Below are 17,984 nucleotides of genomic sequence, written 5' to 3' on the forward strand. Positions count from 1 at the left end.
AAATAGTACTGTATAGTGAGAGTTTTTTTTTTCCACACAATGCCCTATTGTACCTTTGTTTATGCCTAGTGGGTGCATTTTTGCTGTCCGTGTAATATTAAAGAGAATTAAGTTGAAAATGAAAATAGAAATAACTTGGATGAAACAGGAGTTAAGGGTTTATGTAATGCTGTGAACAAATAATAATAAACTAAAGTGAACCCACAAGTGATGTAGAAGGAAAAAACAAAGTCAAAATGAAATATAAAAAATGCTGCAGTGCTTGGAGGTTTTTTACAGGTTATAACGTGAAACTCTAACCCCTCACCAAGCTTCTTCACTGTTGTCTTGGCTATGTTGTGACACGTTCCCAATTTTGAGCTGCAGTCAATGACTTCAAGAGGCTGCACTAAGCTTTGATTCACTCATTGGCAGTAGTTAATTACTTTGAGGCCACCAAACACACACCAGCCACCAGGGGCCCTGGCATCAGCGTTTTTACAGAAAGTTTAGGGTTTCTCCGAGTCACTCACTGACGTTAAGTATTTGGGGACAAAAGAATTGTCCAGAATTGTGTTGAGCCGTAATAAATTAACTCTGTTTGTGTGTGTGTTGCCTCCAGGGGATTTGTGTCCATGCCCCTGGGCGTGTATAGTGGACAGCTTGCGGCTGGATTGATAGCGTGACGTCAGCGCGCCGCTACCTCTCCCAGAGGGCAGGATTAGTCGGGAGCAGCAGAGACAGCGCTCCGGTAATCTCCCGGTAATAAATGGGGGAGACGGGCATGTTCGGAACCGCAGGTACCCAGTGACACCGGAGACCCCCCCGGAGACACCAGAGAAGGCCCCAGCATTTGGATCATGATGGGTCGCTTTGTGACTCCGCAGCAGTCGGACGCGCACCGGGCAGGTAAACACAGCAGGTAAGCTGTGGAGACGCATGTTGAACTCGTCTCAGGAGGATTTACCTTGGCAAGGTGTTCACAGGCTGCTCTGCTTGTCTGTCACCAACTGCTGCTGTTTTATTTTTACTGCCTGTGCCTGCCGTGCGTGCGTGCGTGTGTGTGCAGAGAGATTATGCCTCGTTGACAATTTTACAGTCCACAGAAAATTAGGGGAAAATATGCCAATTAAAAGTCATTAGTTTTTTTTTTTTATAAATGATGAGTTTAAAACGATGTGTTGTGGCTTCACACACACACACACACACACACACACACAGAGTAAAGTCTGCTCCGCTGGATTTGTGGGTGTCAGGGATGCAGTAGAGGATCATGAACCCACGTGAACTCGATTCACTCATCTGTTGTCGACCGACCTACTGCTGGCAAGGTTATTTATGAGATTAGAGAAGACATCATAGGTGAATGGCAGGATTGCGTTTGTGTCTGTCTGTCTTCATATAGGTTAAATGAATAATAATGTTTGTTTTGAGTGTAAAGTTCTAAAACTTTACACTCAGCTAAAGCTTTACTGCTGAATTCACTCTTAATGAGCTGAGAGCGGAGGCGCGTCTCTGCTTTACGCGCTGTGGATACAGAGTCTTTATTTCTTTCTGTAGCAGAACATGAGGAGAAGAGAGGCAGGGCTGTAAAGACATGCATGTCTGTTTTTATGGTTTGGCTGTCACCTACTTGGCACCTGCCTCCTAATAACCAGAGAATAGCCACTGAAACCCACACGCACATTTATGGCTGTGGCGCTACTTTTACCGCTACCGGTTCTTACTGTAGCTTAGTTCACTTTATTTTACGGATCGGTGTGAATACAGGTTCAATAACCCGCAATGATCAGCGCGCTTCCCCCGCTGGCACCGCACTAATGTGAGATGAGAAAGAAGCCTCTGATGTTTATTTGGTCCAACTGGCTGCTCTGGCTTCATATGCTGAGTGAATAGAGACAAAGAAGAAAAATAAAGTTTTGGTTCTGCACCACTTGGGCTGAACAGTGCAGGTACAGTACAGTGGCTGTGTGTGTGTGAGGGCGGTGCGCAGAGGGAGACAGTGGTCTACCACTACCGGACACGAGAGAGAAAGACAGACAGTGCGCTAGGAGAGAGACAACACTGCTGGCAGGAAAAATACGAGGCGGGTGTTAGTTGTGCGTGTAGCAGACACACCGCCGTGCGTCTTTACGCTCGGAGATCACACTGACCTGATCCCCTCACCGCGTCTCTCTTGTTTGTCCCACAGCAGCCTCACCTGCGGGGGACAGCGGAGCTGACTGAGAGACACCGGCAGACCGAGACACGGACACCTCAGTGTACTTATACCATGGAGGAGAGCCGGGCAGAGTAACTTGCAGTAACCCACCGTATCAGACATAACCTGAGAGGACGCAGATCTCCACGATGACCCTATAAAATCCAGCCGCCGTCGCTTCCTTCGGAGAACGGATTGACACCTAACAGCAGAGGAGACGTGCAGGGAGGCCTTTAATTCTATATTTCAGTCCTCAGATGGACCAAGTGCCCTCGGCACTGGCCGCTAAGATGCGCTGGATCACGCTGGTACTTGCCGGCTTGACTTTTTGGGGCAAACTGACTATTTCTAACTGTTTCGACTACGAGGAGCCAGACTATGATTACTATGAAGAGGAGAGAACGGAGAGCATTGACTACAAAGACCCCTGTAAAGCCGGTGAGTCCAGGTTTTTGCTTCATTTTAGTTTTAAGGGAAAATAGTTTTTGCGCGTCTGGTGACAGTGATGCTACTTACGGACTGGCACGTGTGGCTGAGTGATGATAGCGCGGATGTGTGTGCGTGTGTGCGCGCGCGCGCACTGGTCCAGATGCTGATCTTTCTCACCCTTAATAAGCGATAAGTCAGTGTTCACGATGATCCCGCAGATGGATGCCACGTGCCGCCCGGTGACGCTCCAGCTTAGCTCTCAAGCAGCGCGTGCATCACCTGTGGGCAAAATATTGGGTCTGATGGGGGCAAAAAAGGTGTGTGTGTGTGTGTGTGCAGATGTTAAACCAACCATTTGAGAAACAGCTGGCTGGACTCAACCGTACCAATGCAGCGCTCTCTCTCTGTGTCTCTGTCTCTCTCTCTCTGCACGCACGCTCACAGACACACTTACACAGTGATAAAAATTTTGTTGGACAGCTGGGAGCAGCTGTGGAACAACACCGTGACCATGTTTGATCTAATACCACATGCATTTCTGTGTGTAATGTCTGCAGCAAAGTCATAAATGAAGCTTGTTTCATTATTGTATTTTATAAACAAAAAGTAAGGATCTCTTCCTGTGTTTTATAGGTCTTATAAAAGGGTGTGCTTATATGCATGGTGTCTGTGTGACCCACCCAAATGAACTCATGTCTTGCAGCACAAAACCTGGAGATTCACTTTAGATTTTCCTGCATTAAACTCAGTTCTTAGTCTCTCCTGCTTGCTTGTTACACTATTTGTTAGTGCTAGTTTGATTGGGCTGGGTATGGCAATTATCTCATGATATAGTGATGGCCCAGCAGATGCAGGATGCAGTGACAGTGATGATAGCATCATTATGCATCCCCTAGTTAAAAGACCTGCTGTTGTTATAGATTTCTATAACCTGTTTCATTCTAAGCTAATAAAAAAAATGATTTATAGTATCAGGTAATTAATAAAAACATTATTTTTTTAGACTTCTGAAATAGGTGAATAAAACTAAGAAAAAATGCCAAGTTACAGCAGCTAAAATGTTTCTTTTCTTTAACCATTTTGAGTTGTTTAAATGTGCAGTGTGCATGTTTGATGTATGTTAGTCCTGAAACATTCCCAACTTCACCTCTAAAGACCAGGTAGAGCAGTTTGGTTCTTAAATGACAATTTTTCAAAGTTTCAGTGATGTTCTTAGGGCTCTGTGCATGTTTGCATTTGTTTGCATACCAGTATGGTCATATGTGTTGGTATTGTGGTGGTATTCTGTGGTGGTAATGGTACTCTGTGGTCTTAATGTTGTCTGTGATGACACATCGGACTGATAAGAACTCCACAGAACACTGCGTGTCCACAAACTGACCGACACACATTCCAAACATTCCAAATACACAAACCTGACAAACCACACTGGCCAGTGTGTGTGTGTCTATTTGCTCATGTGCATGTTACACTGATCTGTGTGTGGGTGATTTTATGTTGATACTGCGATCCCATGACTTTGTGGCTTTTTGGTATGCTAAGAACTGTGTGTGTGCGTGTGTGCATGTGTTGTTGGATGGAAGCCTGGCAGGTTATAGGGAGACAGTCTGTCTATGTATGTTTGGGTAACTGAGCAAATCTTGCAGGTTAGAATAACTGTGTGAGAAAACACGTTCAGCGTTTTTATTTGCTGGAAATATCAGTGCACACATAAAGACTGTTTTATACTTAGAGCAGATTTCACCCTCATGGTGACACACATGCACATGAAACTTGTTTCACCTTTTTTTAAGTGTGCGTGGAGTTAGGCACATGTTAAAATTTCTATCAGCTGTTAGCTTTAAGGCAATTTTTCACACTTGGACAAATCAAATATCCGTTTTTGTACATCGCTCCAAATGATCACTTCTGTTTTCCTTTTACATTCTCTGATGATAACAGTTTTTACTTGACTAACTGACAGAAAAGGTGTTGTTTGACACTTCAATGTCAGTGTGTCTTAATCAGTGCTCTGGAGCTTGAAGATGGTGGAGCTTAGACTTCTCCTCCACATTGACCTTAGAGACAGAATTAAAATGCAATAATGTTAAGCAGAAACCTATCACAGCACCTCACCTATGAGACTTGGGGAGTTTGTGTGGGACCTTCTGTTTTATTTTATTATTTGCTTTCAACATACATGCACAGAAGTGTGTGAACCAAAGACACATGTGAATGTACAGTGTCCAGTATAAGTTATTTTAAATCTTATTGCATGGACACATATGGCTTCTGATAGACAAAACCCTCATGTCAATAATTTATTGTTTTATCGGCAGACTGTCTGATTGTATTTTGGTTGTCAGTGTGTTTCTGTGTGCAGCTTGTAAGATGTGGAAGCGCAGACCGTTCCAGGCCTGACCCTGTGGCATCGGTCTGAGTGGTTGGTATTCCGCCTCCTGTTTTTGCTGGGAAAACACAAGGGGAATATTTGGCTGTCTGCTTATCTCCTCTGAGTCCCGCGCTGGTAGACAGGGGAACACACACTTCCAGGCCTTTGTGAAGTGATTTCCCCACGCAAACACACATACGCACACACTTGACGCACACACATGCAAAGCTCCCTCCATTCACCCGCGCTTATCTCTTCCTGGTTGTCTGCATCCTGCTACTCAGCTGGAGATGACACACACGCGGGCACGCACAAACACACACATACGCACGCGCAAGCGCCCCTACGCTCACTCAAGAATCATTCATGCTTCCTTCCAAATCACTGTTCTCATAAAATCCTCACACATACAGGCTGAAACCTAAACAAGCTTTCGAGTCTGCTGCAGGTTGATTCTTCAGGAGCCGTCCAAGGGATCAACTGCTTTTTTTCTTCTACGGCAATAGTGGTGTGTCATACAAGAGTGTGGATGTGTATTTTCTTATGACTAAGCTCAGGTGTCACAACATTAATCTTTGAAAACTTTGATAGAACTGTTGCCTCTGAATTGTCTCATCATAGTTTCCATGTCAACCTTTCACTGAAGAATGATCTGCACCCTGCTGTCTGCATGAAGTGGGTCACAATGGCTGATTGTTGATATAGGTATCTGTTCCAGATGGAAGACAGTAGTTAGTTCCTCTTCAGTTTTAAGGAAGCATTTAAGTGGATAGTGATGGGATAAGGATTGCTCAGTGTCTGAGGGATAGATGCATCCTTGCAGTTATATAGCTCTACAATAAAGACCACCTTTGATTTAAGCAACCTGGTGAAAGGTGCTCTCCTCTTGTATTTGTGTGTGCATATTTGACCACTTGTGTGGTTTCTGTTACTTCCTCACACAGTTTTTTACCTTTCCCTCTCATTTTACTTTCTAGAGTTTTTATTATTATATTTTAAGCTGTTTCATGCACTAGTCTTTCACTCTGTAATTACACCACACATCCACTGCAAAGTACATTTAGATTTTGTACTGCTTTGGTTAAATGGATGTAGCGGGTTAGGGTTAGCATTGTTCTGTAGTTGTCCTGTCAGTACTGGTGGTGATGCTTCAGTACTGACATATAACTGGTTATTTTAATAAACTGACCCAGGCAATAAAATGCTCAATATGCAAATGTTATCGTTTATCAACACGGTTACTTGGAGCTATTCATTTGTTGCAGTTGTCATCTTCCCTCTTGGTGTTGCTGGTCTTGGCTGTCTTTGTGAGAATACCTGCAGTGTATTAGCTACCACATGCTGTGATACTGTCATCAAAACTGCCCAGTGAAAACACACAACACTGAGATTCCGAGCAGCAACATACTTCTTACTGTCTCTGCTGCATTTCTTCAGCTACTCTGATGATGTACTATCTACCAGCCAACATGCTGTAAAGGAACCCTCTGTACTCATACTTAAAGGTGCAGTTTTGTGACTTTCAGCAGCATCTAGTGCACGTCCACTGAAACAGCTTGTATTTCTTCTGATGACCGTCACGGTTTTATGTTATATTCCTGATTTAAATACACAGCAAAGAGCTTAGAAAGTCAGCTGTGAAGTGACCCTTTGAGCTGATGATTCTACACTGAGGTGTTCATACAGCTGTTTTGTCAAAGTGTGACTACCACCTAAGTATTCTAAAGTTGTCAGTGTGCGAGCCCACGTCGGTTGTATGTGTTTTTCATTTGAAGTGTGAAACCCACCATGTCGTGACAGTGTGCTGCAGCTACTGTGCACCCCTTCCCCCATTCCTCAGAAGGAAGGAAACCAGTGCAACGTGTGTATGTGTGCATTTTGACACGGTGGCAGCATTTTGTGTGTGTGTGTGTAGGCAAGGGAGCAAGTGGTCTCACTCATTTTATATTAAACAGGATTTTCCCGAACAGAGTGCTCCTGCCACTGAGCTTCCGAAGTCTTCCTCAGGATTCCCGCCTCAGCACAAACTTTGTGGCCGTGCTGAGAGCCGACTGTTTGTTCTGGAGCGTCATTGTTCCGGAGCTGCAGAAGGCATGAGTCAGCATTGCCGGCACTCCGCCCACCTGCCATGCATTACTCAATTATTAAATGTCTGGGTGCTTTTATGTCACCTAGCCTTTCCTCAGGGTATTTATAGCTGCAGAAATCATTCATATTCACCCGTTAATGGCTGAGGAAAAGTCGCCTTCTCCCTACAATCAAACTGTTTTTTATGCTATTCTGAGTATTTTAGGAGCCCAGCTGTGATCACAGCCCCCGTACACCCCACGGGTTTACCTAAGTGCAACTCAAAATTTATGTGTGACATTTAACTATGATTTCTGAAAAAAATATGCAAAAATATTTCATGTAAGGCATAACTGTAGTAAATACCTTAGTGTGGTGTTTATCTCTGATTTCTCAGTCCTCAAGCATCCTATTAGTGTTCTTTTGGGTTTTGGTCAGGTGACTGAAAGTCCATAACAATCAGCACTCCTCTGACTTTAAAAACATACTTAGAGCATTTCTTCAAAGCTCTGAGCCACAGGGCGTCACATTTCTGAAAAATGGGTGCTCATCCTTGATACACTGTGCTATCATTCATCTTTCTTACACACAATCTTGTTACAGTGAACGAATCTTAAGGTGTTGATCCTCTGATGGTGTGGTCACCTCTCTTTTAGTGACGTGCCATGAACACAGCTTTTGTACTGCACAGTTGGTTCTTTTAACATGTGAGTTTATGAGGATTGACTCGTTTTTGAAGCCTCAAGTAGACTTTCAAGAAGCTGCAGTATTTTGCAGTTCTGCATTGTTTCTATTTCTTTGCTCTGGAGGTTGCAGCTTGCATCTAATCTGCTTCAATTGTAATGCTGAACTTAAAATAGTTCAGAATGTTATTTCATCCTCATTTGCAAGTGATAACAAATTTTTGTGTTTTAAAATATTACTTAATCATTAGATTAGATTAGATTAGATAGATAGTTTTTTCCCCCCATCCAATCATCATAATGTATCGTCTGTCGTTACACTGGTGATAAGTGGTGAACGTTGTTGTGTTGTCATGTGCTGACATGATGTGCCATGATGAGACATCAGTAATAAGTGTAATGACAATCTTAGCTCCATGATTACAAATCAAAGCATATGCTTTTAAAAAATGCCTTTAGAGTGAATGAAAACAATTTAAATCTTAGCCAGCTGTGTCATGCCGTCACTTGACCTATTCTGATTATGAGACTCATTACTCATTGTAATTACACCATAATCAAATCAGAGAACCAAAGATATGCGGTCACATCCGATGCAACAATAAAGCACTTAAAGAGTGGGACTCTCAATCACCTTCACAAAAATAATATTGTTCTTTGTTTAACAACTTTTTGTTTCATATTTATCTGTGTGTTGGTCTGTCGGCTTTTTGGCCCACACACCCAGGACATCCTGATTGTAAATCGAGCCACCACCGTGTCCCGTCACAATGTCTGGCCAAACCCATGACCAGCTGGAGAGGAATCTCAGTGTCACAGTAAAGTGATTAGAGGGTTACACCAGCTTTGTGTGTGTGTCATATGATATTATGTTATTCTGTCTCATACCAAACATTTCTTTGCCTGTTATCCTCTTTACTTTTATGAGTTGGACTGCAGCTCTTTTGAAGTCGCAGATGTTCATTTTTTTTGATTTGCTCTTATTAATTACCTTATTGTATTTATTTTCAGTTACCGTTTATCAAACATGGAGGCTGTTTTTGCAGAGTTACTGAGACCCTTTAAAATGTCTTTTCACAGTAACATTAGCACGATCACAGTCCATTGATATACTATTTATTTTCTTTTATTTGGTCTTTTACACACTCATTAGGTCATAAAACCCTAAAACAGCCCAGTCTATTTATTTAGCAAATAATATGTTAAAAAAAAGAAAAGCAGAATTAATTCTACTTAGTGCTGTAAGCCTGGCGACGTTCTCCTGTTAACTGGATTTGTTTATGATCTGTCTGGGCTTCGTTTCCGGGTCGTTTCTGATGTCCAGATGTGCGTCTCACTGACTTGCCATCTGTTTTTAGCAGTGTTCATGCATGAATAAATTGTGCCTTTTCTAATCTGTAGATAAAGATACACACACATTCATGTACACACACTCTGTGGTGGTGGTAAACACAGTGGTGTGTCAGTGTAGAGGTGTGTAACCAGGTCTTTGTCAGTGTTTGAGTCTGTAAAAATATATAATTAGAGTGAGAGAGTGAGTCAAAACTTGGCTTGTCTGTCTTTCTGTTGTGTTGTTGCTTGTAATTATCACATTGTCAGTTCAGTTTTTTGGTATTATTTTACTCTACTGTATGTAACAAAAGTTAAGGTTGTTTCCTTGGCTGCAGGAGGGTGGAGTTTTTTAAACTCGGACCAAGTGTCTGCAGTTTTCCTTTTTCTTTCTCTGAAAATACATTTTTGGCCAGACACCAGCATCCCTTCACATTCCAACACCTTATACATAAATATCTCATTATTCCAAGTTGAAGACAGCTAGAAACAACCATTTGATTCAAAGCATTACATTAAGCTATACTTACACTGCACCACAGTGGACAATGATGGCTGCAGACAGCTTGGTTTCACAGCAGTTATTTTGGTTTTGCAGACGAGTCCACAAAACATAACTCAGCTCAGTGTCTCTATGATATACCACACCCCACAATTTATGTCCAATTCCAATGTTCAGCTCAGGGAGTTGTGTGTCATTTATGAAAGCTGGGGAGGCACACTAATGTGTAGCGGTAGTATTCAGTTTTTCTTTCCCATGGCGTTACAGTTGATACTCTCAAATGCCTGTTACTGTTGCACCTTTAAACAGCACCATATCACTGCTCTAAACCTGCTCCTTGGGCCCAGCCTTCTAATTGAAGCACCATGACAGACTAAGTCTTTTTATTCTTTCTTTACTGTCTATTTGTAGGCACTCTGTGTTATTCAAGAAATATGACCATATATCTTCCAAAAACATCCTTTTGCAAAATCTTTTTGTTTCTGCTGCCCAGTCCGGATCCTCCAGATAAGCTCTTCACACATTAACGTAAGACTGCTCCGTTTAAACAAAACAACACAGCTGAATAAAGAGCCAAGAACTGTGAGGTGTGATGTCAGATTTGGCGCAGTCGAAGACATGCTCAGTGTCCGATATCCACACATGCAGGAGTGATTTGAATGAATGTTGTCATACTGAATTTCTGTGGGAATCAGTTATACAAGCTGTGAATCCTCAGTGTAAACCACACTTACATTACCATCTGATGGGGCTAAATGTTTCATAGTGAAACAATGTTTGGGTGGAGTATCAACGTAATGGCCCACTCAGCTGGAAAGCGTGCTGCCTTTAACAGTTTTTGGCCTAACATTTCTGGTACCTTGCCTCATGATGGCTGCTTTCAGCACTCTGTCAGTGTAAAGTCAGCTCACGCTGCAGCACATGCTGTTGCTCACAAAGAGTTAATATGGATCAAGCCGCTTGTACAATGATTACTTTTAGAGAAAATCCTCAGACATGGCCTGAGATAATCTCTTTTTAATATTACAGTACGCTCCCAGCCACGGTTACATATACAATATAATAATATCACACGAGTGGAAGGGCTCTTTTACATGCACATGTCCATGCACATGCACACCTTAGCCCACCTACAGTGTGACCTTATATTTGCTTAATGAGAAGCTTTTGTGTGTGTCAGTGTTGGATACACCCCAGAGAGTAACTCAGCAGTGCATCATTTTCTACTGCATTGTTGTGTAAAATGTCAAAAGCCACACAATTCCAAGGAAAATAATTACATCTGATGTAGTATTTTTTGTTTCTGTGTATACATTTAATAATGATGACAATAGCTGTATCCTGGAACAATAAATTTCTCCAGTGTCACATTTTATTTCAAAGCGTATGATATCAACAGGTTTACAGGATGACAATAAAATGCCCCCTTTCCCACAGCTTGGGTGGATAATGGGGGAGGAGGTGTGGCATTTATGTGGTCAGTTTAGGATGATGGGAAGCATATTCAGAATCCAGCATGTTCAGAATCAGCATGTTCAGAATCCTTTTAATATACCAATGCTTACACACACATATAGAATTAGTATTGTATGTCTGCTGTAAGATTTGCTGTCAGGCTGCAGAAAGCTGACAATGGTCGTGTATGCCAGAGAATTGAATCAATGCAGCAGAGGCTGGTCTGCCCACTGCCACCATGGGGAGCAGTGCTGGATGGAGGGAAGTCTGCTTTCTAGTTTTGTGCTTGGTGCATTACTGTGTGTGTCCTTGTGTGTGTGTGTGTTTGCTGCAGTGCCCCTGCTGAAGGGCGAACAGCAAGGTCCTGGTCAGCATGATGTAGGTCTCCTGGGACATCCTGGGGTTTTTGGATCAATACCTTTCCTCCCTGCATCTCCCTGCCTTGCTGTCCTCACCCCTCCTTACCCCTGTGGCTTGACTTTGGGCTATTTATGGTATCTGTATGGATTAACAAGACCCCAACAATCAATGGACCGAACTTACTATCACTGTATTCTCTCTTTTTCTTCTTGCTTTGTATCTCTGCTTGTGTCAGCTCCTTTTCTCTGGAAACTTTTAGTCCTTGTAGTTTTCCTTGTTGTACTGAAATATCAGGCACTACTCGAAGTGTAATGTCAGGAGGACACTGTCCAAACACACTGTGCCACAAATAGAAACAAAAGCAAAGGGAATATTGTTTCTAATGCAGGTGCAAGGTGATACTCTATTTATATGAATATTCTTGCCATGACCTTTTGGTGGCAAAGAGACAATTTCTTCATGTATTATTAGATTTTTTTATTCATAAATTTGGTCCTTTTGTGACTCGTTGTAAAATACCTTTTCCAGAGAACACACTAGAGTAGGAAAGTAGCATTGCAACAGCCCTGTTTAAACCACATCTTAAGTAAAGCTAGTGTTAATTGTGTTATTTTTGTGATTTTATACAACAAAGGCACAGCCAAATCAAATAAACATCTTTTATATGCCAATTTTATGTCTGACTGCTCTACTTCAGTCACAAGAGGTATTTTAACACACAAGTGAGCATTTGATTGGTTTAAATCCAAAGTGTTCCACTCGGTAAACCAGGCCAGTTTCAAATAGTTCAACACAAACTACTACCGGGTGTGTACCTGTTTATACAGTATTTTGCAAGTTTTAAGTACTGTTTTAAATCAATACTTTAACATGTTGTCCCTTTGGAGCTCCAACCAGACCAGGCCACATTAGGCATGTTTTGAGACATAGGACAATAATGCTTTTGAGTCTGCAGCTGTCTGAAGTCTCAAGTCTCTCCTTGGACACTTTAAAAAAAGCATTTCACATCCATAGACAGTAAAAAACAACTATAGGCAAAGCTTATAAGACATCTCATGCTGTTTTTCAAGTTACTCTTTAGTTTTAATTTTATTAGGAATTACGCATAGATGTGGTCACAGACGAGACATGTTAGCATGTGGTTGGATGGGATATGTTATTAACATGGGAAATAACTGTAAAGGCCTCTCACACTGGTGTTAGTGCTTCACAGATGACAAACATAAAAAACTTTTGTTATTGTACTCGCTTACATTGCAAATTATTGTAAATGGAATATTTTGACCTTGTGACCCTGCACAAAAAACAGGTTCTGATGATGGATGGATGGTGTATTTTGACTATATAGTCAAACTCAATTTACCTTGGGAGGCACTGGGGGTAGAATCTGGGTGAGGCTGGGCTGCATTAAGTATTCCACAAAAAAAGGGTTTCAAATATTCCTGTACAAGTGGTCCAATCTTCTCAATCTTTATTAATAACAGGTCAGAACATGAACAGTTCTTCAGAACATAGTACCTCAGAACCTCTTAGTTAATCACGTTCCAATCACATGACCAAGTTGGCTAACTTGTCAACAAACACCACCAGAAGCTGTCACGTGCCTGAGCTATGGTAGCCCATAAGTGATAAAAAAATATAAAACGCACAGGGCAAGCCTCAGCAAATAAGTGTGTGTGATGTCAAGTGGGGGGCCACAAAGTATTGGCCCACAGGCCGCAAGTTTGAGACCCCTGATATAGACTATAGGATGAACAAAAAGGTTGCTGCAGTATGTCGCTCTCATCTCTGGAGCCAACTACTTCCGCTAGCGTCTTAATAACTTAGTGGTTTTGGTTCTGCTTCAGTTGTGTGTAATTTTACACACTTTTTCTTCTCCTCTTTCTGTTGGTTGCATTATGTAATGAGTTTAATGGACACTTATATACAGCTATCAGATATTATCTTTATATCATTATAATCTAAACAACAGATCATACACTACCATTGAGCAACACACACTCCCAGTCTGTATCTGATGTTGTTATTAATAAATCTATGGTCATTGTGGTTTGCTCCTCTCTCTAACAATAGTGTGAAGTTGAGCACAATGGCACCCTGACCCCCATTTCCTTTAGTGGCTATCCTGATTAGCTAAGTGACAAGCTTCTCCCATGCCATTGTTAGTGTATTAGTGTCTTGAGTCCCTGTGGAGGGCAATAACTCCGCTCAGCTAATCATTTAGCGATGGTTATCATTCAGTTGTTCATTGTTAGTAGATGTAGATGCTGTATGTGATGCCAGAGCTGCCTAGGGGTAGAGAAAAAAATAGAGAACAAGGGACCTATGGTGATCTTTGTTTAAAGGTAAAAGGTGCCTGATAGAAACACACAAATTACAGATTTTATTCTTTAAATATGTGAAATAAGTTGTTAATAGATGATAATGAGGGGTTGTCACAGGAAGTGATCAAGAGCCTGAAAAATGTGTAATTCACATATAAAGCCAGCCGGTATAAAACACAGCAGCCTTTATTGGTTTCGATGCATTGTTGAATATAATGTGATTGATGATATGAGGACCGTTCTGATAACTTAAACCTTTCTCATGTCTCTTCCAGCTGTATTTTGGGGTGACATTGCTTTAGACGAGGAGGACCTCCGCATGTTCCAGATCGACAGGACGATAGACCTGACACAGCACAAGCACATGCACACACACTTCCGACAGGGCCACACAACTGGTGAGTGGACTCAGCATCTCACTCTAGCTCTGTTGTCATCATGTTGTCATCACGTAACACTCTTTCTCATGTTTCCTCTGAAACTCTCTCGTTACCCATCAGCTGCACTTTACAGCAGCTTGAAAAGGAAGGAAGTTGAGAGAAGGCCACATCACTGAGGATATCAGCATTAATCATGCATTGTTTGTATTTTCATTTTTTTTTATCTGTGGGTCAGGTGGCATCGAAGAACATGAAACTGTGAAGAAGAGTGGGTCGTTATACCTACTGCTGGAAAGAATACGTAGATTTGGCTTCGGTAAGATGTTTGAATAACACAGGGTATTGCACTGGAAGAGGTTTTCATGTTCATGAGAAAAGACTAATAAAATGTAAAGTAGCAGGATCCAGTAATGTAAAAGCACATTTATAAAGTGATATTTCTATTATTAGCTAGTCATTATTACATTTGAACATTTGAATTCTCTCTCACCACTCTGTTAGACTATCTTCCTAAGAATGACAGCAAAGCTAACCCAAAGAGCCAAGCCGGGACAACTGGGAAGGTCGTAAAGAGTCGTATTCCTCGAGCAGCCACATCCCGAGCTGAGAGGATATGGCCTGGAGGAGTCATTCCCTACGTCATTGGCGGAAACTTCACTGGTAAGCAACTCCACTGGACCGCTGCCCACAGTGCTCTGCAATTGAATACACACTAATGTGTGATTGTTTAAAAGTAGGATGTAAAATGTGTGTGTTTCAGGTAGTCAGAGGGCCATGTTCAAACAGGCCATGCGTCACTGGGAGAAACAGACATGCGTAACTTTCATTGAGAAGACAGATGAAGAAAGCTACATAGTTTTCACCTACAGACCCTGTGGGTGAGTTTGGAACATCTTGTTGCATATCAGATGTGTGTGTGTGTGTGTGTACCTAGAGTACACTAATGACCTTGTCATAGCGAGAGACGATACGGTCACTCAACAATGGCTCCACTTTCCTTCCTGTCCTGCTCCTGTTTCCCCATCCCACCAATCACACTGCTGGCTTTAAGTGTTTGTATGTTCGTACAGTTTTTGTTCATACTCCGCAGAAGTGCATTGTTCTGTCGAGTGGCAGCACGGTGGGGTCAGAGTGTGTTTGTACAGTGGTGACACTTCACTGGCTCTTTGTTGTAAGTTGTGATGTTTCAGAATGGCTGACGTTTAGTTTAAGACATTGAAAGAGGAAGAGGTCCAGCTACACTTGTGAATTTGCAGTGTAGAATCTACACAACAGTGTATGATGTAGGAGTGTTAGCAATGATAATGAAGAACAAAGGTAGTTGCATGTGACAAGCTGATATAGCTGAGCTTCAGTGAGTTTGACAGCCATTCAGGTGAAGTTAAGATCTGCTTGTTAGGTGATGATGCCAGTTGTCTCTGTTCTGTGATAGTCTGGCTGCATTAGACTCCTAAATCTGTAGTATGAATACTCTGCAGCTTGGAAGTGGATTATGCATTTATTCAAATGCTATAACCAAAGTACATATGTGACGTGTGCAGCATGCGTGCGAAGTTACTGATGCTGGCACTGCAAATGCTGCAAGAAAAGACTCTACTCCACTGACTCCTGATCCTATGCAATCAGCTCGTAGGATAACTTTAATCAGATTTGTTAGCCTGGCACGAATGTCTCTGCTAACCAGAAAAAAAGAACTAATGTGTGTGTGCTATGTGAGCAGCGATATGTGAATACTCATAGCTTATTCACACTGGGTTATGAAACCGCTTATCGGAGTGTTGTATGTAAATAAATCCTGCAGCTTTTCCTCTGGTGGATGTAGTACAGGGCAGGAAATCCTGAAAAGACTTTGTGTGTGTGTGTATGTGTGTTCATTGTTAATTAAATACACCACTTAAGATGTTTTTTTTTCAACTGCCAAATGTGTAGTAAATACCATCCTCCTATCTCCCCACTATCAACTTCCTACTAATCCTTATTAGGTGTTGTTCCTATGTGGGTCGTCGTGGCAACGGGCCCCAGGCCATCTCCATTGGAAAGAACTGTGACAAGTTTGGCATTGTGGTGCACGAACTGGGCCACGTCATTGGCTTCTGGCATGAGCACACGCGGCCCGACCGTGACGATCACGTGACCATCATCAGGGATAACATCCAACCAGGTGAGACTCATTACCCAGGAGGCACCTGGGTCGCATTCACGGTGTTTGTAGCTGCAGCCTGTGTAGGTTTCAAAATTCACCCTCATGTCTGGCTTTGAGTAAGTGTGAATAAGTCTTATAATGACTGTGAAGTCACCTAGACACTTGTCGCCGCTGTCTGTCACTTCTCCTCAAACACACCCCTCTTCACCATAATGCACTCTGACAGGTGTTAAATCAGTCAACATAGCAGTGTTTCAGACCAGGCTTATTGATTCAGGTATAGTCATGTAAAAATATATGTGTACAGAAACACACCAAATGTTAATACATGACTACAACTAGACTTATTGTTACTGCTTTGTCTGCGTGTGTGTGCACGATGTGACGTTCCCAGGCCAGGAGTATAACTTCCTCAAGATGGAGCCAGGGGAGGTGAACTCTCTTGGGGAGCCATATGATTTTGATAGCATCATGCACTACGCCAGAAACACCTTCTCACGGTAAGCAGCGGCGGCATCTTGTCTGTTGATATGTTTTGAATTTACAACTTTGCGAACTGCCAAGACTGATTTTTCTCAACGCTCAAGTCTTTGTGAAACAGTGACCCTGATGCTTTTATAAGTGCAGTCAGTTTTAGAAATCTTTTTGCTCCACAGCTACAATGATGCCATCATCACTGTCAAAATGATGAGCACTGTGCTCCTTTTTTATCCACATTCCTGAATGGCAGCCATCACCACTGTGGACGTGTGGACTCTCATACAGTGCTGACTGAAACAGAAAAACCACAAACTGATTACTGATTTTAAAGTGTCTGCATAATCACACAGAGTTGAATTAGAAGTGTGTAATAAAACCTGTCTAAGTGATTCAACTGTATCTTAGGCCTTACTCACCAACAATTCTTCGTTAAAGCACATTTGCTTTGGCAGGAATTGATTTCAGTAAAAACAGTGAATAGCATTGAGACATCTTATTATTTTTTCTCACTATTATTTTTTGATTTCCTTGATTTAAAATCTGGATTTGGTTCTAACAACGGTCATGGATTCACTTTGCCATACATACTTTTTCAGGCCTTAGTCCCTGAGAAAACCCAAAACTGGTGGGCTGATCAGTATTTGTATACAAGACATTTAATTTGTGCCACACTGTTCTGATACATGTTCTATAATGTCATATTTGATGCCTTTTTTCTTCCCTTCCTGAAGCGGGATGTTCCTTGACACCATCCTTCCATCCAGAGATGAGAATGGGGTCCGTCCTGCTATAGGCCAGCGAACTAGGCTCAGTAAAGGAGACATTGCACAGGCAAGGAAGCTGTATAGATGTCCAGGTACTGATATATTTACTACGAGACTGCAGTGTGTGTGTGCCTGTATGTGCATGCTAAAATGACCTCTGTTTATCTGGTTGTATCTTTGGTGTAACCTTTCCCCGCCCACTCCCACTCCGAGGCACAGAGGTTAAGTTGAGTAATTTGTTTTTCCATGTGATGTTTCCCTCCATGCTTTTTAAAAACTCACACACATCTGATGCTCTTCCAGTCATTTCTTGCACACACCCCTGTTGTTCTGGCGTTCCTCTGGTCCCGGGTGAGCCCTTCTGACGTGATCTGAATCTGTTGTCTGTAATGTCACAAAGGTTTATGATCACAAATGCTGCCATTGGTCTTAGGCCCACACACGCAGCTACATCCCAAGACAAATTCACACACATTGCAAGATGTACTGAAGCAAACAGATGAAGGAATAGATGTGGG

General features: G+C 42.1%; 1 protein-coding gene across 2 annotated transcripts in view; it reads left to right on the forward strand.

Moving 5' to 3' along the window:
- The first annotated feature begins 766 nt into the window (after positions 1–766).
- The window catches only part of tll1 (tolloid-like 1), a 32,748-nt gene continuing 15,530 nt past the window's right edge, over positions 767–17,984 (forward strand). The window contains exons 1-9 of one of the 2 annotated variants that reach the window (XM_028400381.1): positions 767–901; positions 2,171–2,617; positions 13,975–14,097; positions 14,315–14,395; positions 14,581–14,739; positions 14,840–14,957; positions 16,062–16,240; positions 16,617–16,722; positions 17,434–17,558. In XM_028400381.1, the coding sequence (XP_028256182.1) occupies positions 2,437–2,617; positions 13,975–14,097; positions 14,315–14,395; positions 14,581–14,739; positions 14,840–14,957; positions 16,062–16,240; positions 16,617–16,722; positions 17,434–17,558 (1,072 nt within the window). In that variant the 5' untranslated portion in view covers positions 767–901; positions 2,171–2,436. Of the gene's footprint in view, positions 902–2,015; positions 2,618–13,974; positions 14,098–14,314; positions 14,396–14,580; positions 14,740–14,839; positions 14,958–16,061; positions 16,241–16,616; positions 16,723–17,433; positions 17,559–17,984 lie in introns of those variants that run through there. The other variant, XM_028400372.1, reaches the window with a different exon arrangement.

This window comes from Parambassis ranga, chromosome 1 (genome assembly GCF_900634625.1).
Source record: "Parambassis ranga chromosome 1, fParRan2.1, whole genome shotgun sequence".
Classification (NCBI taxonomy): domain Eukaryota; kingdom Metazoa; phylum Chordata; class Actinopteri; family Ambassidae; genus Parambassis; species Parambassis ranga.